The sequence below is a fragment of the Aphelocoma coerulescens genome, chromosome 3 (assembly GCF_041296385.1).
Source record: "Aphelocoma coerulescens isolate FSJ_1873_10779 chromosome 3, UR_Acoe_1.0, whole genome shotgun sequence".
NCBI classification, from domain to species: Eukaryota; Metazoa; Chordata; class Aves; order Passeriformes; family Corvidae; genus Aphelocoma; species Aphelocoma coerulescens.
Genome location: NC_091016.1, coordinates 2399829 through 2421791, shown reverse-complemented (window position 1 = coordinate 2421791; position 21963 = coordinate 2399829). Strand labels below are relative to the sequence as shown.

General features: G+C 52.9%; 2 protein-coding genes across 5 annotated transcripts; both read right to left on the bottom strand.

The window, feature by feature from the left end:
* Positions 1-159: 159 nt before the first annotated feature.
* Positions 160-8291, bottom strand: LOC138107509 (GDNF-inducible zinc finger protein 1-like). 2 transcript variants are annotated; one of them, XM_069008777.1, is made up of 6 exons: positions 8165-8291; positions 5707-6973; positions 3714-3808; positions 3077-3244; positions 2350-2507; positions 160-1965 (listed from the first exon to the last, which is right to left on the bottom strand). In XM_069008777.1, the coding sequence occupies exons 2-6, from the start codon at positions 6957-6959 to the stop codon at positions 1654-1656; spliced, it is 1986 nt and encodes a 661-aa protein (XP_068864878.1). In that variant the 5' UTR covers positions 6960-6973; positions 8165-8291; the 3' UTR covers positions 160-1653. The 2 variants fall into 2 exon arrangements, with proteins under 2 accessions (XP_068864878.1, XP_068864877.1); XM_069008776.1 differs by having other exon boundaries at positions 5707-6970.
* Positions 8292-8449: 158 nt separating this feature from the next.
* LOC138107508 (GDNF-inducible zinc finger protein 1-like) lies at positions 8450-17277 on the bottom strand. 3 transcript variants are annotated; one of them, XM_069008773.1, is made up of 8 exons: positions 17200-17277; positions 16738-16918; positions 13599-14510; positions 12148-13011; positions 11226-11320; positions 10519-10686; positions 9821-9978; positions 8450-8999 (listed from the first exon to the last, which is right to left on the bottom strand). In XM_069008773.1, exons 3-8 carry the CDS (start codon positions 14507-14509, stop codon positions 8760-8762), a joined length of 2436 nt encoding a protein of 811 aa, XP_068864874.1. In that variant the 5' UTR covers position 14510; positions 16738-16918; positions 17200-17277; the 3' UTR covers positions 8450-8759. The 3 variants fall into 3 exon arrangements, with proteins under 3 accessions (XP_068864874.1, XP_068864873.1, XP_068864875.1); XM_069008772.1 differs by lacking the exon at positions 17200-17277 and having other exon boundaries at positions 16738-17163; XM_069008774.1 differs by lacking the exon at positions 17200-17277 and having other exon boundaries at positions 12184-13011; positions 16738-17163.
* Positions 17278-21963: the final 4686 nt, after the last annotated feature.

Sequence of the window (21963 nt, the reverse complement as noted above, 5' to 3'; positions counted from 1 at the left end):
AAACTCACAAGGCTGGAGCATAGTGGGATGATGGAGGCTGGGAGGAGTCGTGATTCCCTGAACTCCTGTTCGGAATCACGGAATGATTTGGGTGGGAAAGGACCTTAAAGCTCACCCCGTTCCAGGGACACCTTCCACTATCCCAGCTTGCTCCAAGCCTCTTGGACACTTCCAGGGATGGAGCAGCCACAGCTGCTCTGGGAAAACTCTCCCAGGGCCTGCCCACCCTGACAGGGAAGAATTCCTTCCCAATATCCCACCAAAATTCCCCCTCTGTCACTGGGAAGCCCTTCCCTCCTTCTTTTCCTGTCACTGCAATTCCTGCTGAAGACTCACTTCCTGCTGGATCCCACTTCCCTGCAGGCCCCTTCTGAGGTTTCCAGGGAATCTTCTCCAGGTGGACCTTCCGAGTCTGTCAGCATCCCAAAGTATCCCACTGGATATGACCAAGTCACTGGGAGGTCTCCATATTCCATATTTTAATAGGAACAGCTCAGACAAGTAACTCACTTCCATATATTCCCAGAGTACAAAACATTCCCTGGCTCCGGACCCAACTGCTCAGCCTTTAAATATATCTACAACCCCTTTCATTCCCTTAGGAATAACTGAGCTCCAGCAGGAATAAATATCTCAAATATATCCTCTTGGAAATGTCCTCCGGTACAAAAGTTCCCTTTTTCCTAGCTTTGAATTCCATGAGAACGCCTCCGCCATCCCTTTATCCCAAAAAATACCTCTGTGGTCTTTATTGCTGGACCTCACCAGGCTGGATTGTGCTTACCTTTCCCAAAGTTCTGCTCCCAGCTTCAGCTGAGGAATCTCGGTGGGAATACTACAGGAACAGGCAAAGAAACAGGGAAAGGAATGGGAAGAGCTGCGGGTTTTGACACTGGGAAACCGATCCCGAGGTCTGGAGCATTGCACCGTAGCAGCGAGTTGCTGTTCCCAAAGAGCAGGAGACAACACTCCGAGGCTCCCTCCCTGCCCAGGGAAAATCCCCCCAAATCCTATTCCACGAAAATGGAGCGGGAAAAGCCTCTGAACTGAGCCTTTTCCCAGACTTTTTTCCAGGAGATGTTTTGGTCTCCTAAGTGCCCAATTCCATGGGAGCTGGAGCAGCTGGAAGGTGAGAAGTGACAGGATCCAAGTGCCAGACTGTTCCAGCTTCCATGGAATTGTAAAACCAAGGAAGCAGCACTTGGCTCCCACCTGCCCCTCTTGCTGCTCAGAGACTCCGAACTCCTGGAATGAAACTCCAAAGCTGCTCCCACTCTTTGGGATCTTTGGCAAAAGCAGAGAGAAACCAGCATTTCCTGAAAAGCAAATTTAGCCAGACTTTTCCTGGATGAAATTCCACTGGGGAAAACGCAGCGAATGTCACGGAGAAACATCGGTTCTCCTGATTGTCCACGTGGCACTGAATTCCCTGGAAAACAAACCTGCACCACCAAGGTCCCTGAGCCACCCCCTGAATTCCCAGGGAATCAACTCCCACAAATTCCCCGGCACGGTGCCACCCTGCCCAACCACAGGAGATGAAGCTGGGGAAGGAATTTCCAGAGGAAAGCTGGAAATCCACTCTTTCCCAGCTTCCCTCAGGCCAAGGACTGTACAAGGGGTGCAGCCTAAGGAGCGGGAGGCAGTCCCCAATTATTCCATGTTCACCAGGGCATGGAGCTGGGGCTGCCCGGAGTCCGTCTGCGTGTGGAGCACGCTGAGCTCTCCCAGCAGGGACTCCTGTGCTCCCGGGGCCTTACAGTCCGTGCCGGAATTCCCGCTTCCCGGGCCGGCTGCCAGGCCCTGGTAGGGGCTGTTCTCTGGGAAGGCCAGCAGCTTTTCCGGGATTTTGGGGGACACCTCGTATTCCTCGTCGGGAAGCTCCGTTTTGTGCCCCTCGTCGTTCTTGGCAGCTCCTTCCACGATGACGAGGAAGGACTTCCAGGGGGTGTTTTTATCATGGATCTGCAAAGGGATAACCAGGGGAGAGAACGTTGGCTACGGGATGACAAGGAAAAGTTTGGGTCAAGCTTCTATTTGACGCTGGTAGGAAAGGTCTTTGTTTTGGAATCATGGGATGGTTTGGGTGGGAAGGGACCTTAAAGGTGATCTGGGTACACCTCCCACTATCCCAGATCGCTCCAAGCCCCGTCCAACCTGGTTTTGAACACTTCCAGGGATGTGGAAGCCACAGGTTTTCTGGGAAAACTGTGCCAGGGCCTCCCCACCCCAACAGGGAAGAATTCCTTCCCAACATCCCAGCTTCCCCCAGAACTGGAAGTCCCACCCACGCTTGACCAGTCAGCCCACGGGCTGTGGCAGCCCCCGGAAGGCGCTCCGGGATCGTACCGAGGTGTGGCGGCGCAGCGTGGATTTGTCGGTGAAGGTCCTGCCGCAGGCGTTGCACATGAAGGGCTTCTCGCCGGTGTGGATGCGGTGGTGCCGCTGCAGCGCGTTCAGCTGCGTGAACTGCTTCCCGCACTGGTCACAGCAGTACGGCCGCTCCCCTGGGAATACGGCACGGGATGCGGGCCGGGCACGGGCTGCTGCGGCTCGGGAACGCCCAGCGAGCCCCGGACGGCAGGGAACGCTCAGGGAAAACATCCCGGTGGTACCAATGTTGTCACATTGCAACCCATCTGGAGGCAGCAGCTTCCTCCCAGCCCCATAAAGCTGTGCTGCCGCTCCACTTTTCCACAGATTTTCCATGGATTTTCCGTGACAGGCTCAAGTCCTGCCCAGAATCCAGGTATTCCTCCTCTTTATTCACCCTTCTCTGAGCAAGAACCCCCACGCCGCTCCCAGCCCTGGGATCGCTCCAAACACCCCACAAACTCCGTGTCTGGAGTTTTCCTCCTTCCCTGGCTAAACCAGAGCTCTCCATCCCCAACGATCCCGGCATCTCCACAGCCTACGGAAGCGTGCCAGGGAACTGCTGTCACGCAGGACTAGTGGGAGGAGGGGAGGACATGACACATCAAGGCGTGCACGCAGGGAAAAACCTGGCTGAGAATTCCTGGCTGGAATATTGCCGTGGTGAGGGGGGTATCCAAGGAAAGGAACAATTCCATCCTACCTGTGTGGACTTTGATGTGCTGGTACAGGGAATTCCGCTGGGCAAAGGTCCGGAAGCAAACCTCACACTTGAAGGGCTTGGATCCCGTGTGGATCCGGTTGTGGTGCTTCAAGTATTCCTTGGAGGCAAAGCTCTTCCCACAGGTTTCACACATGAAAGGCCTTTCCCCTAAAAAAGGGGGAAAAGGAGGATTAAACCAGCAGAGCTTTGGGAATGCTCTTAAATATCCCACAGAAATTCCGGAGCGTGGCCTCACTGTGGGGACATTTAAAGGTCACCCCACTCCAAACCATTCTATGGGCAGGGAAACCTTCCTCTATCCCAGCTTGCTCCAAGCCTGGAACTTGTTCCCAACCTGGCCTGCAACAATTCCAGGGATGGGGCAGCAACAGTTTCTCTGGGGAAACTGTTCCAGGGCCTCACCGCTCTCACAGGGAGGACTTTCTTCCCAAAATCCAATTTAAATCAACCCTCCCTCAGCTTAAAATCACGGGACATCCTTGGGAACGTTTCTCAGGCAAATCCCACCTAAGAGACGACAAGATCTCATTTTATCCATAAAAACATGGACAAAAAGGAGCATTTTCCATTTCCCTGGAATGGCTGGGATTGGTTTCTCCCAGTTTTGCAGCCTCACCTGTGTGGCAGCGCCTGTGGTAGATGAGCATGTGGTTCTGGGTGAAGCGGGCCCCACACTCGTCACACACAAAGGGCTTCTCCCCTGTGTGGATCCTGCAAGGAAAAAGGAATGTTCCAGCTCCAGGATGAACCCTTGCCTCCTTCCCACTGATCCCTACTGCTGGATCAACGCCCACATCCAAGAATGTTACGGTGAAACTGAGTTTTTCAAGGGGGAAAGCAGCCAGATTTAGAAAATTCTCTCCAGGCTGTGGCGCCCAACTCTTTGGGATGTGAGGGAAAGCTCCTCAGGGGGTTGGGATGGCTGCTTTTCCTGGAGAGGCACATCCACGGGGCAAAATAGATCCCAAAGGAGGAGAAATTCCCAGCACACCCAAATTAAGGCAGCATTGAGTTTCCAGTGTCCAAAATTCCTGAAAGAGCTCTGGGAACTTTTCCCTGGTAAAAATGCCCCGAGAAAGAAAAAAAAAAAAGGGATAAAACCAGCCTCAAGTCCTTCCTAGGTGATGTTTGCCCTGATAAAAATGTCTTTTCCATGAAAAAATCAGGCTCAAGCCCTTCAGAAATTATTTTTGCCCTCACAAAAATGTCTCTGGCCCAAGACAGATAAAATAACTGAAAAAATCAGGTTAAACCCCCTCAGAGATGATTCTTGCCCTGATAAAAGTGCCCTCACAAGGATAAAACGGATAAAATCATGTCGAACCACGCAGAGATGATTTAGCTTTGATAAGATGCCTTGAGACAGATATAAGAAGTGATAAAATCAGCTTCAACACCTCAGGGATGATTTTTTTGCCCTGATCAAAATGCCTGCCTTAAGACAGAAAATAACTGATAAAATCAGGGTAAAGTCCCTCAGAAATTATTTTTACCCTGATAAAAACGCCCTGGGACAGATAAAATAACTGATAAAATCAGGTTAATCCCCTCAGAGATCATGTTTGCCCTCATGAAAAAGGGCTCTGCCCTAAGGCAGGTAAAATAAGGGATAAAATCAGGCTAAAACCCCTCAGGGGTGATTCTGCTGTGATAGAAATGCCCTCGGAAAGATAAAGTTGATAAAATCAAGTTCAACCTCTTGGAGATGATTTTTGCCCTCATAGAAATGTCCCGAGGGAGATAAAATAACTGATAAATCAGATTAAATCAGATAAATCAGATTAAAACCCCTCAGAGATGATCCTTGCCCTAAGACAGGTAAAGTAAGGGATAAAATCGGGCTAAAACCCCTCAGAGATGATTTTTGCCCTGATAAAACCACCCTGGGACAGATAAAACCCAGCAGGTGCTGCATCAGCTCCGTGTGGGTGACATCGGTGACGCGCCACCTCCTCCTATTCCCAGATCCATTGTTTTCCCTGCTTCGCCCCCAAATCCGGCGTTTTCCCATTGAAAACCCGCCACATCCTTCCCAAATATTTCCACACTTGTCTTTGTATTGAGTCTAAGGATGTGCTGGAGGAATCCCACCCACATTTCTCTGCAGCACAGTCCTGGCCCACACGGGATATGAGGAGAAAACAGGGATTTGGGAGGCTCTGAGGGCTGAATCCCACATGAGGAGAAAACAGGGATTTGGGAGGCTCTGAGGGCTGCACCCTACATGAGGAGAAAACAGGGATTTCGGAAGCCCTGAGGGCTGAACCCCACATGAGGAGAAAACAGGGATTTGGGAGGCTCTGAGGGCTGAACCCCACATGAGGACAAAATAGGGATTTGGGAGGCGCTGAGGGCTACACCCTACATGAGGAGCAAATTTGGGAAGCCCTGAGGGCTGAACCCCACATGAGGAGAAAACAGGGATTGGGGAGGCGCTGAGGGCTGCACCCCACATGAGGAGGAAAGAGGGATTGGGGAGGCGCTGAGGGCTGAACCCCACATGAGGAGGAAAGAGGGATTGGGGAGGCCCTGAGGGCTGAACCCCACATGACAACAGGGATTTGGGAAGCTCAGGGCCGCGCCCCAAGTCCAGGCAAAGCTGCTCCTACCTCATGTGCGTTTTCAGCGCCGAAGGCTGCGAGAACTTGGCCTCGCACTCGGGGCAGCCGTAGGGCTTGTGGCCCGTGTGCGTCCTCTCGTGGAGCCGCAGCGCCGTCCTGGAGCTGAGGCCTTTCCCGCACTGGTGGCACTGGTGGCGCTCCCCGCCGCCCTCGTGCACCTGCAGGATGTGCCTCTTGACGTCCTTCTTCCTCTTGAAGCGCTTGGCGCAGAGCTCGCAGGGGAAGCGGCGCTCGCTGCTGTGCACGTGCCGCTGGTGGCTGCGCAGGTTGCAGCGGTTGGCGAAGGTCTGCGCGCACGTCTCGCAGCGGAACTCCAGTGCCGAGGCGATGCCGTGGCTCTGCTGGATGTGCTTCAGGAAGCTCTTCTCGTACAGGAATTCCTTCTCGCACGTGCCGCACTTGAAGGCGCCGCCGCGCTTCTTCCTGTCCTCCTCGCCTTTGGGGAGGTTTTCCGCAGAGGAGCCCTCAGGTTTGCCGGAGTTCTCCTCCTGCTCCTGCTCTCCCTCCTCGCCCTCGGGCTGCTTTTCCTCCTCCTGCTCCCGCAGCCTCCGGGTGTACTTTTTCTTCGGGATCTCCACGAACACCTTCCTGCCGGCCAGCCGCCCGCTCGCCCTGCGGATCTTGGCGTAAGGAGCCTTCAGCACTTCCTTCTTCTTGTCCATCTTCTCCTTGGATTTGGCAGCTGGCCCCTCGGGAGATGCTCCGTGGCCTGGCCTGGCCATGGAAGAATCCGGAGGGTCCCGCTCGGCCTCTGCTGCGGGCGCAGCGCTCGGGTGGGCGGCGCTTTCCTCCTCAGAATTCTGCGATTCCGAGAAGTTCTGCAGCTCCAGCAGCACGGATTCCAGCATCTGCTTCTTCAGCTGGAAGCAGGTCTCAGAGAGATCCAGGCACTTGAGCTTCTCGGCGATCTCCAGCATGCGCTGCACCCTGTCCTCCTCCACCTCCACGCGCGCCGTGTACACGAATTCCAGGAAGGAGGCGAAATCCGCCACCTGCACCTCGTTGAGGAACACGTTGCTCCGGGGGCCATCCACGGATTTCTCGTTGAGGAAAACCTCCTTGAAGAACTTGCTGGTGGCGGCCAGCACGGCCTTGTGCGCCGGGAATTCCGCGCGGACGCCCTGGTACTCCACGCTCACCGTGACGTCGCACAGGTGGCCCAGCAGCCGCAGCTGCTGCATCTCGTTCAGCAGGTTGATGGGAGAGGACTTGGATTCCAGCAGAACAGGACTGCTTTCCATCTTTCTTCTCCCTGCTAACGAGAGCCCGCGTCAGCCAGCGGAATTCCGAAGGTTCGCGGCGGCTGGGGTTTGAGTTTCATGGAAACGCCGAGGTTGGAAAGAGCTCCGAGATCATTTCATCCAACCTTGGACCGATCTCTGGCTCCTCAACAAAACCATGGAGCAAATCTGAGCTTAAATCCCAACCCTGGTTTTTCCATGAAACGCTTTGGACTGTCAGAGGCTGGGACAGGGATGGAGCAAACAGAGCTGGATTCAAGTTAAGGCACCTGGAATGAAGGAATGATTGCTGGCCTCACCAGGCAATAAAAGGAAGGCAAGATTAAGCCAAAGTTAACTGCAATCCCAAAAACTCTGCGTGACAATGATTTCCACACAAAATCCCAAGCTCTGACGTGATGGATAATTGTATCCACACACTGGAAACCCCCAAAATGGCGGGAATGCCTCACAATGGACTCGCAGCCCGCACATTTGGAAGGGCCATTTCCAACCTTCCACTGGGCCCTATCTCCCAGGAATGTCTGAAGCTGCTCCAAAGTTTGTAGGAGAACGGAAGTTTTGGGGTGCTTTCCCAAATGTCTGAGCCCAGAACAAGCTGGATTTCTATGGATCTGAAGGTGCTCTGAGGAATCTGTGGGGCTGGACCCTGTTCCTAGTGGAATTTATTTCCATTTGCTGGGAATGAAGTGATGCCTCACCCAGTGCTTTATAAACAATCAGTGCTACCAAAACGCCACTTTTTTACCCCAATAAAAATGATTTTTAACTACTTCTCGTGTCATTTCACAACTGCCCCTCTAACTCCCATCTGAGCACTGATCATTTCCCAGGAATACCTCCTCTTCCAGAGGCAAAACTGGCTGGAAAGAGGCAAAAAGCTCCAGCCCAAAGGGGAACGGGGAGAGGATTCCCAGGTGGCTGCTGCTGAAATCATGGAGAACCACCCCCAGTGCCCACTTCCAATCCCCTTTGGAAAGGACCCTGGATCACACGGGAATGCTGGGGTGGGGAAAAAGAAGGGGCGGGGGAAAGAAGGGGAGGAAAGGGGGGAAACAAGGAGGGGAAGGGGGAGAAAAAAGGGGAGAGGAAAAGAAAGGGGGAGGAAAGAGGAGGGGAAAAAGATAAGAGGGGGGCAATGAAGGGGGAAAGAGGGGAGAAAACGGCGGCGGGCGGGGCCAGCCCGCCATGGCTCCCGCACTCACCGTTCCCGACCCGTTCCCGGTTTGTTCCCAGCCCGTTCCCAGTTCGCTCCCGGTCCGTTCCCGGTCGCGGCTCCCGCTCAGCCCCGGGCGCGGCCGGAAGCGCTGACGCGCCACGACCCCGGCCCGCCCCGGCTGAGGCGGCGGCGCACCGGAAGTGACGCCACGAAGCGCGCCGGGCGTTGCTAGGCAACGCGGCCTACCCCCGCCCCCGGCCTTGGCGTTCCCAAATCCCGGCGTTTTCCCCAGGGAAATCCGGGCGAATGAAGGAGGGGCGGGCTGGGCGGCGCTGACGGTTTTATTAAAGAAGGCATTGGTGATTTACAGCGGCGGCACCGCGCTGTGTTTGTATGAACACACACACACCCCGCCCTGCCCATTCCCAGTGGGATTCTCCCACAGCTTTGGGAAAAATAAACTCCGGACAGATCGAAACATTTCACTGGAATAAATACCCTCATGAGGAATTACCCCTTTGCCACCTGTAATCCAGCTCCCGAGGCACCTGCAGTGACCACTAGGAGTGACTCGCTGCATTCCAAAGGGTAATTCCCACCCTTCTGCCTCAAACCGCCCATTGCTGGGGCTAAAACTGAGCTTATAAATAGAGAAGGGAGGGATCAGCGTCCCCGGTGTCCCCAGCCCCAGGTGCCACGTGTGCTGCTGCTTTAGCACTTTCTGGTTTATAAAGCTTCCCGTGGTCAACCGACCAAACTTCCGGCATGGAATCTCCTCCCAGCTGCGCTTCCGCGAAAGTCTCTATTTTGGACCAATTGTGGTCTTTTTTTGGTGTGAGGTCGATCAAGAAGCTTCTCCAGTGTGCATTCCGGTCGTGGATCTGGGAATAAAAAAAAGGCAGTGAGGCAGGAAAACAATTAGGTCTGATTTTTAACTAGGAAATATTTAACTGAATCCAGAGCTAAATCCAACGATTTTGGGATAACGCCACGATCCTGCGCTCCAAGGCTCAACTCAAACACAAGCAAGGCTCTTCTGCCAACTCAGCGCTGAATTTCTGGCTCTGCTGCCATGGAACGCTTCCAAAATCAGCTGGAATTTCAGCACACAGGCAAAATATGCACTTGGAACTGGAAGGGAACCTCCTGTTCTGTCTTTGCTGTCACTTCCAGGACCTGGAGGTCTCTGGGAAGAGCCGAGCTCAGCATTTTCCAGCGGAATGCTGGGAACGTGTGAATTCCCACTAATGTGCGGCACGAGGTCGGATAAACCCTCGTGTTCTGGGTCGGGAATGAGGGTTAAAGCATCAGAGACTCTGTGGCTAATCCACAAAAAGCATCTCCAATCCCGGGTCCTTCCCCAGCCGCTTTCATGGGATCGTTTAGGACAAGATCTCGGAGACAGAGGGCAGCCGTCAACGACCACCAGGAAGTGCCGTATCCAGTCACTTCCAGGGATGGTGACCCTTTCCCTAGGACTGGAAGATGGCTGGATCGGCAGCCAGCAGTGGGAGCTGCTGCGCCGCCGGAGGGAAATCCCGCAAACCTCAGGAATCGATTTTAAGATGGCAGCTCACGCCCCTGCCCTAAAACTCATCCCTGGCGCAGCCCCTGCTGAGGGCTGGGAGTTCCTGCCCCCAGCACGACACTGGCACCCTGGGCGTGGCACTGAGGACCGGGAAGATCCCGTGGGATGTCCTACCGCCACGTGCCGGCGCAGGGTGGACATGTCGGTGAAGGTCCTGTCGCAGGCCCGGCACTTGTAGGGTTTCTCCCCGGTGTGGATGCGCTGGTGCCGCCGGAGCGCTCCCTGCTGGGTGAAGGCCTTCCCACACTGCTCGCAGAAATAGGGGCGGGTCTCTGGGAATAACAATCCCGGAAAACACGGGGTTAGGAGAAGTTAGGAGACAGCAGCGGGCTCTTCGGCCCCTTCCCTGGAAGTGTCCAAGGTTGGACGGGGCTTGGAGCAACCTGGGACAGTGGAATGAGATGATCCCTAGGGTCCCTTCCAACCCCAACCATTCCCTGATAAGTATTTCCCAAATTTGCCAAGGCTACAGCCATCCTCTATTCCAAATTCCTTCAGCCTCACGAGCCAGGCCTCAGTTTTCTAGGATACCACACAACGTTCCCATGAGCCAGGGTCGGGACGAGCCCTGCTTCCCAATGGAATTCCCAGCCCTGGAGGTGTCCAAGGAAGGCCCAGACACAGCACTCAGTGCTCTGGGCTGGTGACAAGGTGGGGATCGGGCACAGTTTGGACTCGATGGCCTTGGAGCTCTTTTCCAACCTCAGTGATTCTGGGATCCCCCTAGTTCAGTGAGCTGTGGGATAAAACATCCCCGCTCACGCTGGGAAGAACCACAAAGCCACCACTCCTTTTCCCAGCCTTGGAATTACCTGCGTGGACGTTGCTGTGCTGGGCCAGGGAGGCTCTGAGTCCGAAGGTTTTCCCACAGACCTCGCACTTGTAGGGTTTGGCTCCCAGGTGACAGCGCTTGTGGCACTTGAGGTACTCGTTGGTGGCAAAGTGCTTCCCGCACACGTCGCACCGGAACAGGCGCTCTCCTGAGGGAGCAGAAACAGCATGTTGGCAATTCTCTCAGAGGAATTCTGTCCTTCAGAGCCCGCCTGCAAATCACAGAATCCAGGCTGGAAAAGACCTCCGAGGTCATCGAGTACAACCTGTGCCCCATCCCCACCTTGGCCATCAGTGCCACGTCCAGGTGTTCCCTGAGCACATCCAGGGATGGGGACTCCATCCTGTTCCAATGCCTGACAACCCTTCCCATGAAGGAATTCTTCCCGATGTCCTGAACCTCCCCTGGCACCACCTGAGGCCGTTTCCTCACATCCCATCACTTGTTCCTTGGGAGCAGAGCCCAAATTCCCTCTGGCTCCCATCAGGGAATTCTGGAGAGCAACCAAGTCCCTCTGGAGCCTCCTTTTCCCCAGGCTAAAAGTCCTTCCATCCCTACTAACTCCTTCCTGGTTCTTGGATACTCCTCTGTGAGTATCCAAGAGCATTCTTCTCCACATCCCAGCAACTCCTAGCAGTGAAACAGGAGAGGGCTGGGAGAAACCACCCGGAGAACTTCATTTCCCACCTGTGTGTGTCCTCTTGTGGCCGGTGAGTTTTCCTTTGTCGGCAAAGGAAGCGCCGCAGTCCTCACAAACGTAGGGCTTCTCCCCAGTGTGGGACCTGAGGGGCACAGAACACCAACGATCAGTGACTCATTAGGCTCCCATCCCTAAAACACCGCCTTGGAAACTGCCTTTGGGATTTCAGTGCGGCGGGAAAGGGAAGTTCTGCTCCCTTGGGAAACTGAGTGTTTCCAGGTACGGGCGCTACACTCCAGCAGTAAAATTCCCAACCAAAATTTACCTTTTCCTCACTTTCAGGCCCTACAAACTCCACCTTTCTTTGTCCAGGAGTCATAGCTCAGGGCATGGGAAAGGAGGAAGAAGGGAAAATGACGGAAAATGACAGAGAATCAGAAAAATCTGAGCCTGATGATTGGTCTTATTCCAACCCAAACAGGATGACGTCCAAAATATTCCTGATTTTGAGCTGTCAGGACAAAGGATTATCATCAGTCTTGCTCCCAAGAAAGATGGGAAATTCCATGGGATGATTCACCCTCTCCTGGGAGAAGACACATCCACACAGACACCACCAGGGAGCAACTCCTCCCGTCAAGCTCCAGCTGAGCAGTGCGGATTTGGAATTGCACACGGAGATAAAATTCCAGGGCAATTCCTTGCTCCAAGAGCGAGCACGGCTCAGGATCCGCTTCTCCAGGATCCCTGACTCACTTTTCATCACTGAGGGCCATCATGGGATTTCAGAGCCTGTCCCAAATGACGGCTATTCCTTGCAAGTTTGGACAGGGTATCCATGTCGAAATCCCGACCACGGGAAAGGCAACACAGAGCCAAAGCCTTTGCGTAAGGGAATTAATCACAGATCCCACTGAACACAGCGTTCCTGCCCGAGGGGGCGAGGAACGGGAAGGGCTGGAATCTGACCTGGTATGGATCTTGAGCTGGGAAGGCTGAGCAAACCTGGAGCGACACACGCCGCACTCGTAGGGCTTCTCGCCGGTGTGCGTCCGCATGTGGAACACCAGCGCCGTGCGGGAGCTCAGGATCTTCCCACACACGGAGCACAGCGGCCGCTTGGCCCTGCCCTCGTGCTTCCGCACGGAATGCGTCCTCACGTCCCTCTTCCTCTTGAAGGTGGCCTGGCAGAGGCTGCAGGAGAAGCTCCTCTCCTCGCTGTGGACGCAGGCGCGGTGCTCCTTCCAGCTGGCGTAGCTGGCGAAGGCCTTGCTGCACACCTCGCACTGGTACGCCTTGCCGGGCAGGCTCTGGTGCACATCCCGGCAGTGATCCACGTATTTTTTCCGGGAAGCGAACTGCTCCTGGCACTTGTCGCAGCGGATCACGCAGATGGATTTCTTGTTGGCCACGCTTTTATTGGCTTTCTTTAGTTTAAACCCTGGTTCAGGGTCCTTCTCTGCTGAGGCTTCATCCTCCTTTTCCTTCTCCTTGGAACATTCCTCGTTGTCCCTGCTTCCTTCAACTTCCGAGTATCCCGCGTCGTAGTCTCCCTGCTCCTCGCCCTTCACGCTCATTTCACCTTCATCTCCATTCCCTCCTTCATCTTCCTGGGATTCCTGCCTCCATTCCTCCTGCTCCTCGCTCCTGCCTGCTTCGGCAATGGATGAATTCCCGGGATCTTCCTCACACCCTGAGGTTTCTGGTGTCCCATCCCAAGTCTCTCCGTTGGGATCTTGGTCACGGCTTGTGGGGTTTGGGCTGTGTGTGGGTGGAACCACCATCCAATAGACAGGCAGGAGCTTCCTCTCTTGCCCAGACTCATGGATTTTCCTGTTAAAAATGGAGCATAACTTCAGTAAGTTTAATTGAAACTCGTTAATTGTTTGATTGTTTCAATTCGGGCCTCGGGGGAAGAGTCCTTTCCTCTGAATTGTTCCTTGAACCACTTAAGAAATTCCCAGCGTGTCTGGAAAGCCTGGAAATAGGGAGATTTGGGGAAGAGTTGGACTGGGTAATTAAAGACAATTAAAGCGCCTCAGTTCATTAAGGTCTGTATATTGTACCCTGAGCAGGAACGTAGGATGGACTTCTCCTCCCAGGCCACGAAATCATGGATTTAAACCAGAGGAAATAGAGATCAAATGCCTAGATGAACACAAAATTCCTATTTAAAACCCTGAATCTGAGGATTCCAAAGAAATCTGGTTGCACAAGTCCCCCTTAGTCCAATGGGAAACTCCCTAAACTCCCCATCTGAGAGACCTCGATCCAGTCATCCTCACTGCGAGGCTGACAGAAAAATCCCGATTCAACACGCTTCGAGTCAGATCCAAGGAATTCTGGAACTAAGGCAGGGAGGGCTCCAGGAACGCTTTACCCGGGAACTCCGAGGAAGCACATTCCCAGGAACGCCGTACCTGAGGTGGGAGGTGTAGGCAGCCCTGTGGGCAAAGCTGGCGGGGCAGCGCTGGCACTGGAAGGGCCTGTCCCCGGTGTGGCTCCGGATGTGCCCGGCCAGGCCGCACTTGGAGCTGCCGGCCTTGTCACAGTAGGGACACGCCTGGGATTCCCGCTTCCGCTCCTGCCCCCTGCGGAGGGAACGGCCATCCTTGTTCTCCAGGCCGGTGATATCCACACCCAGTCTGCTCGGGGAGGGCACCTTGTTGCAGCAGGGCAGCTTTGCCGGCCTGGATTTTGGGGCTGGAAAAGCCATGGCCTCCTGCTCCAGGCCTCCAGCTTGGCCTCCAATGAGCTCGTAGCCCACCAGCAATTCCTTATGTTTCTGCCGATCCCAAAGTTTCCTCTGCATGGGAATTGCCAGGACCTGGGAAGAGTTCCTGGGGTTCTCCTCTTGCTGGATGCGAGGCCACTGCGATCCCCCATTTCCACCCCTGTGCCCTTTTGGGTGGAGGCTCAAGTCCAAGCCCTTCCTGCCCTCTGCCTTCACCTCCTCACAGATGTCAAGCAAATCCTGGCACTCCAGTCGTTCTGCTATTTCCTTCATCCGCTGGAGTTTTCCCGCCTCGATCTCCACCTCTGCCGTGTACACGAACTCCAGGAAGGAGGTGAACTCCTCGGTGTAGATGTCCTGCAGAGTCACCGTGCACTTCTTGGTGTCCAGCATCTCTTGGTGCAGGAAAAGCCCCTTGAAGTAGTTGCTGGAAGCTGCCAGGACGGCTTTGTGAGCTGGGAATTCCTCCTGAATTCCCAGGTGCTGGGTGAGCACCGTCACGTCGCAGAGGTGCCCGAGCTGGTACAGGGAATGCAGAGCCCTCAGCAGGTTGGGAGCAGCAACCTTGGACTTCATCAGGATTTTCTTCTTCTCCATCCTGCCAGAAGAAACAGAAAAATGTTGGAATGCTTTTTCCCATCTTTCCGTTCAGGCGTGGCAGGGAAAGTCCAGCGGAATTCCGTGCCCTAATTCCCTTGTTCACCCTGCACAGGTGGAACTGTAGAACCACTGAGGCTGGAGAAGACCTCCAGCCTTTGATGGATCACCACCACCTCAACTAGACCATCTCCCAGGAGCAGGAAATTGAGGGACTATGGACAAAGGAGCCCTAAATTCTACTGGGAAAGGACTGCTCGCATCCAGATTCCTACTGTGTAATTCCCACAGCCAGCAGGGATCTCTGCAACGCTCCCAGCTACTCCCATGCAGAGGCACAGCTCATCACCAGCACAATGGAAGCAGCGCAGATGCAGAGGTTGGGCTCCAAGATCCGCAGGAGCTTCCAGCCCATCTGCTGCCTCCCTGTTTTCCAGCAGGACGGCCTGGTTTCTGTGCAGTGCTCAGAGAAATCAATGAGAGCAGCTCGTGCTAATTTCCTGCTGCTCCTCTGCGAGATCCCCAGCTGCGATAAGATCCCGATCCGCGCTCCCACGGGAGCTCCGCTAACACCAGGATCTGACACTGAGCCCGATGGGAGAGATAAGTTCCAAGATCAACTCCGAGTTCAGCTGCCTCTGGATTAAAGCCCCCCCAGCACTGCAGCATCTTCCCACAAACCCATCAACTCCCACCGTTTTTGCCTTCAGAAAACCCCCGAGATTTGTGTTTTCTGTTCCTGTTTGGAAGCTGATCTTTAGTTTCCCAAAGTGCTGCCGAATCCTTAAGTCTCCAAAACACTCACTCCAAGGATTTGAATGAAAACCCTGTTCCCCCTCGCCCAATTTTTTGGGTTTGTTTGCAACTTCTTTCCAGCTTTTTCCCTGGCAATTTGGGAATAAATACTTTCAAAATGTGCACATGTGTGCAAGATTTGCAGAAAGCATAATTAATCCAAGAGATTAATTGCAAAGACACTTTAATTGCATCAGAACTGATGCAAAACTCAAACCATATTTCAATTCAATTACAGAGTTCCTGATAAGGAATTGGAATTGGTGCAACTGGAATTGGTACAACTGGAATTGGTACAACTGGAACTGGTGCAACGCCTTTAAAAAATAAAGCCCAACAGTGGCCTGAATCTCCAAGAAAATATTTGTATCTGTATATTTTAATGCCATTTTTTTTCCATGAAATAATTAGCACAGAAAAGGAAGAGGTTTCTTTAGGATAGGACTAAATATTCCCAAAATAAAATCCTGTTCTCCATAGCAACCCACCCTGCTTTTTGCCAAGGATACACAAGCCTTGGCTACTTGATTTTTCCCTCAGGTCTTTCCAATGAGATCTTAAGTTTCTCTTCAGGGGAGGGAAGAGGAAGTTTTTCCTTCATTTATTTCCCCAGGAAAGATTCCTTTAAACTCTCAGTAGCTGCTTGTGCACGTACAACAAAGGGCTCCAGCAGGGATCAAAATGAGAATCCTTGAAATACTGATGGCATAAACAACCAGAAGGGTCCTAAAAAGGCGGATTGTGATAACAAAAATATCTTTCTAGCAGTGAGACAACACGATAACAGGTAAGAAAGAGCATTAGCAGGACATAAGTAACAGCTGGAGTTCCTCAATTGTGCTAATCCCTGGGAAAATTCCTCGCAGGAATTCCTGCATGATGAAGATCCATCAAATTAGGCAGGTCAGGAATTGGAACAAGTTTCCAGCTTGTTTAGAGATGTCTGGATAAGCTGAGGAATATCCAGAGCATCCCCATTTATCCTCTAGAGAGAAATGCTCCAGGGGAAAAAAAAACCACCTCAATTTATCCTCTAGAGAATTTCAGTTTATTCTCCAGAGAGACTCCATTTATTCTTCAGAGGATCTCCATTTATATTCCGGGGGGGGGGGGGGGGGGGGGATCTCAGTTTATCCTCTGGAGCATCTTCATTTACCTGATAGAAACATTTCTATTTTATCCACCTGAAAATCTCAATTAATGCTCCAGAGCACCCCTATTTATCGTCCAGAATAAATCTCCATGTACCCTCCCCAATCTCCATTTATCCTCCAGAAAAATCTCAATTTATACCCCATGAAAATCTCAATTTATGCTCCAGAGAATTTCCATTCTCCTCCCAGCAAACTGCTGGCCAAATTCCTCCGAAAGTCTTGAAGTTTGGGGTTTTTTTTTAAACACAGAGCACGTGGATTTCTCCCTAACGACGTTACCTTCGGGACACCCCTGGAAAGGCTCCTCCCCCGAGGAATTCCAGGCTGGAGCGGCACCGACGCTCACCATCCTATGGGAATGTCGCCGCGCCGCGCTGCTTCTTGTGCCACCGGCACAGCATCTTCTGGATTTTAAGTGCAGCCACAAGATTTTGATCTGTGCGCAGAAATCTGGGAAGCGCTGCAAGGAAAGCAGAGACAGGGAATGTTTATCCCAGCGCTTGGCACAAGCGGGATCACGTCCCTCAGGGCTCGGGGACACGAGAGGTCACTTGTGCGCTCCCTGAGGCGGCGGCGCCCGGCAATCGCCTCCCGCCGGGCAGCAGCAGCCGGGATCGCTCCCGCCGATCCCGGGGCTGACTCCCGCCGCCCCCGGGGGTGACTCCCGCCGATCCCGGCGGTGATTCCCGGCGCTCCCGGGCTCCATCCCGAGGGTCCCTCCCGGCCCCGGCCCGCCCTTACCGCGCCGCCGCCGCCGCCGCCGGCTCCCGCCCGAAAGCGCCATGGCGGCCGCGGCCTCAGCGCCTCAGCGCCGCCGCCATTTTGAGTGTGGGCAGGGCGTTTCCACAAAACTGGAAAAAAAACGTTTTAAACCCCCAATCCCCACCTGAAATCGACCGAATCCGCAAAAAACCGCTCCCAAAACGACCCATTTTGGAAACAATTTGTTTTGCCGCTGTCAAGAAGCCGGGTTTTATCAGGTTAAATGACCTCGGCGATGCGTTTCCTTGGGTGCTTTAAATATCACCCAGTTTGCTGCGGCAGCTCCTCAGCCTCTCCCAGTGTGGATACCCACTGTGGATACTGGGATATGCACTGTGGATACTGGGAGATCTGTGTCACAGTTAAAATAGGTGTTTATAGAAAGCAGTGTAAAGCTCTGAACTGCAGTGGGGTAGATCTGGGATGAGGAGAAGCACAGGGTCTCCCTGTTTCTTCCCACTGGTGGTCCCATACTCCTGTCATTTATCACATCAAATCATTTTAAAGTGGGCTGCCAAGCACTTCAATATTTTTTCCAAGATAAATTCCTCCTCTGAAGCAATTTTTTTTTCCACTTAAGTGCAGGTTTTAATCTTCACGTTTTAACAGCTGGTAAAAATGTTGGATGACTGTAATACCCTGAGGAAATGTAAAATAAATTCCTTCATAAAAAAATAAATCAGGAAAGGCAGACATCTGTGTTATCCACAGTTTCAATCCTGATTATTTTGTTTGTAGCCAGGGAATGTTTCTATTGTCCACACACAGCTCTTGGAGCGGGAAGAACGAGGAGCAATATGAGTGATCCATATTGAAAATGTCAGGATAATATTCCTGTATCTTCGCACAAGGGAGTGGTGTTTGCTTTTCCTTTATCAGAAAACTGGCGTGCTCGGCTGCTCTCACCCAGAGGAGTTGGGAGCCTCCCAGCCAATTTAGTCTGGATTCCACAAGGATGGAGGGAATTTCTGGATACACCGCTGGGCTGTATCCGTGTGTCCATCCCCGGAGGGATTTTCCCAAGGCTGGATTTCACACTGGCCTCTGCCCCCAGTCTTGTTTCTCAGGAGGTTCTCCGGATGCTCCGGAGATGCTCGGATGCACTTCAGGGGCTCCCTAGAACCCACGGAACTCTCCATGGTTCTCCTGTGGGGAGAGAGAAGGAAGAGCATCGTAGCTGCTCTTTCCCAATCCTAAATTTTGGATTTCAGCAGGAGGCATGAAACATGCGGGAAGCAGCCGTGGAAGATGCCAGTCCCGGGTGTCCCGTGGTGGGTGGAGCATTCCAGGCACTGGGATGGTGAAATAAAACGACCTGTTAAGCCAAAACAACAAAATCCAGGAAAGAATCAACGTCTGGGAACTCAGATTTTATCTGAGCTCTTAGTTTGGATGGGAGTGGAGAAATACCTCGGGCTTTGATCGTGGTGACTAAAGCCGGGAAAGGGGGAAAAACTGGGAGTCAGCTCTGCCACTCACGTTCTGCTCTTGACCCATCGGGCATTCGTGGCTCGAGGTCAGCCAGGACATCTCCAGCAAAGCAAGGGATGGAAATGTCCCCGGATCCCAGGCTCCTTCGCCCTGGAGCACAGCGGGAAGCGGCACCAGGGAGATTTTGGCTCTTCCCAGCAAAGCTGGGGGATATTTTGGAGCTCCCCAAGGAAACATCCTGGTGTGTTTTCCCTGCTGGCTGGATATCCCTTCCTTAGGGCTCCAGCAGAGGATGCTGCAGACTTCGGAAAGAGCAGCCCGGACTGCAGCCCTGCTCGTCCCTTCAGTCCAGAGGAATCCGACCGTGGGTATCGACCACGGATGGCTCTGCAGAGGGAGCTTCCAAAAGCCTTTCCCCGGGAGCCAAGCAAACCTCTGGATCACCCCCAAATCAGGGACAGAGCTCTCAGCATGGGCTAAGAATTCAAATTCCAGAGAAAATCCTGACGGAAAGCACAGCAGCTCCGCGTGTCAGCAGCGAGCACTGTTCAATCTCTCGTCCTGTTCTCCATAAGAAATTCTGGCACGGGATTGCACTACAAATCAAACATCCCACGGATTCCCACCTCGTGTTCAGTCTCGAGGAGCAGGAGTTCTGGGTATCCTGGCAGAACGCTTCCAGGATCCGGGTGCCACTTGAAAACCACGGGAATTGAGGAAAGCCTGAGTGCGTTGTGTCGGGAAAAGGAGATTTTTGAATCCTGAAAAGCAGCAAAGTTTAATTGCCAGCAAGGTTCTGGTGGGAAAAACCTGGACACCAGAGCAAACCAAGAGAGAATAGGAGAAGACCTTTAAGATTGAGTGCAACCATCAAATTCCAAGATCATGGAATGGTTTGTGTTGGAAGGGGCCTCAAAGCCCATCCTGTCCCACCCCCTGCCATGGGCAGGGGCACCTTCCACTATCCCAGATTGCTCCAAGCCCCAGTGTCCAACCGGGCCTTGGACACTTCCAGGGATCCAGGGCCAGCCGCAGCTTCTCTGGGAATTCTATCCCAGAGCCTCCCCATCCTTGCAGGGAAGAATTCCTTCCCAATATCCCATCTGCCCCTGTGTCAGTGGGAAACCATTCCCTGTTGTCCCATCACTCCATCCCATGGAAAAGAGTCTCTTTCCATGTTTTTATAGCTCCTTCAGGTCCTGGAATGCCACAGCTGGGTCATCCCAAAGCTTCTCTTCTCCAGGCTGAACACTTGGGGCTCTGGAAAACTGATGACTTTAATGGATCAAGGTGATAAATAAATGACATAAAATAGAATGAAATCCAAAAATAAATAAACAAATCAATCAATAAAAAGCCCTCTCCCCTGCTCCGTGTTCCCCTGGATTATGGAGCCAGCGTTTGGATACCAGCTCTGTGTTCCCGATGTTTGGACACATCCAGGAGTCACTGGAAGGGCTCCCACCGAGGTCAAGACCCCGTTTTGGGAAGGTCTGGAAGGAGCTCGGAGCCAGCTCAGCACCGCCCTGGCCATGAAGGCGCCCAGGATTCTGGCTCCGGGCTGTGAATTCCGGACGCTCCCTCTCATTTTTCCAGGGAGCTCATTCCTGCATGGCGGCATTGGCGCAGGATGCGTTCCCACAAGTCCAGGGGAAGAGGGAGCTGGGCTGCTTTGGGGTTAACTCCCTGCAATCCCGACCCCGCGCTCCTGACAGGTGACGTGTTAGGGCAATGGAAATCCAGATTGCAGGAGTGTGTCCGTGATGTTTTCCTTCTGGCACGAAACAGATCCTCGGCACAGCTCATTCGCTTGTTTATCTCACATTCTTAAGCTGCTGGCACTTTGCGAACTTCTTCTTCTCCCTAAAATTTTAACCCCTGCTAAACCCTGGAGTTGCCTATGGAGGCAAAGGATTTCCTACTGTATTCCAGGGAATACTGAAGGTCTGGTATGTGTATTTTGTAACTCCTTAACTCTTCCACTCAAGCCCAAATTCCATTGGTTTTCATTGATTTTTAAATGGTTGAGTTTGAAACAGTTGAGTCAAACTGGAGGGGGGGGATCATGGAATATCCTAAAGATCCCGTTTCTCCATCCAGGAGCTGGAAAACAGGTGGATGATGTTTAGTCTCCGGCAAAAGGACAGGATGTGAATGCTTTTCCCGCTTGGAAGGGAGCTGCCTCCTGTTTAGTTACAGTTCAATATAAAACAAATATTCCATCAGCAAAAGGAGGGGGGTGGGGGGGGGAAATCCCCCTTTTTTTTTCCCCCTCCTCCTCCACAGGGTCCCTTCCAGCTCAATATCCCATGCTAGAGCCATATGGAATGCAGAGGATCCCAGGGAATCGATCTGGATTAGCACCTTGCTCCCAGCCAACAGAAATCCAGGAAAACAACCCCCAAAGTTATTCCTAATGGCAAGAAAAGAGGGAATTCTTGCCAGGTTTACCCACCCCCCCTCATGTTCCAAGACTCTGACTAAAAGAGCTGCTGATTTCACGGAGGTGATTCCGGACAAATTCCAGCTGATCCCAGCTGTTCACCAGGGAAAATTACAAGGAAAATAAATCTAAATGCATCGGATTAAGTGATATTTTTCCAACAGCTGGCCGTGTTTTTCCGTTGATCCCCAGAAAGCAGCATTCCCTCGCAGGATCCCCAACTTCTCGTCCTCCTACAGAAGCCTCTTGACCTTCAGCCACCGGAATTACCCCAATTTTTTTTTTTAATGTAAATATCTGTCTTCCCAGCAATAATATTTTTCCCTCTGTGATTATTTTTTCCTTAGTGCCGAGCGCTCACTGTGGTTTGCAAATCCAAATTATTTGGGGAAAAAAATGGGAATTTCGGTTTCCATCTGCAGCCTGAACCCGAGTGTTTTCAGGGACAGTACTCCCGCCTCCAGGTGCTCCTGCAGGAATAAGAAAATGCCCTTTTTAGTCCCAGATTGGATGTGGAATCTTGGCCCAGGAATGGCTAAACGTGGAAGGAGCAGCTGCCTGGAGAAACAAACACCTGGCAAAATATTTTGGGGAATTTTAGGATGAGTCATCCCGGGGCGTGTTGGGTAAGCTCGGCCCCAGCTGCAGCCCGCGAGGTTGCCTTTAGTCCCACAGAATCCTATGGAAGTGCTGAGGTTGGAAAAGGCCTCCGGGATCATTGAGTCCAAGAGGTCACCCAGCCCAGGAGTGCCACGTCCAGGCATTCCTCAGGCACCTCCAGGGATGGGAATTCCAAACCTTCCTGGGCTGTTCCGATGCTGACAACCCATTCCATGAAGAAATTCCCACCTCCTTCATCTCTTATTCCA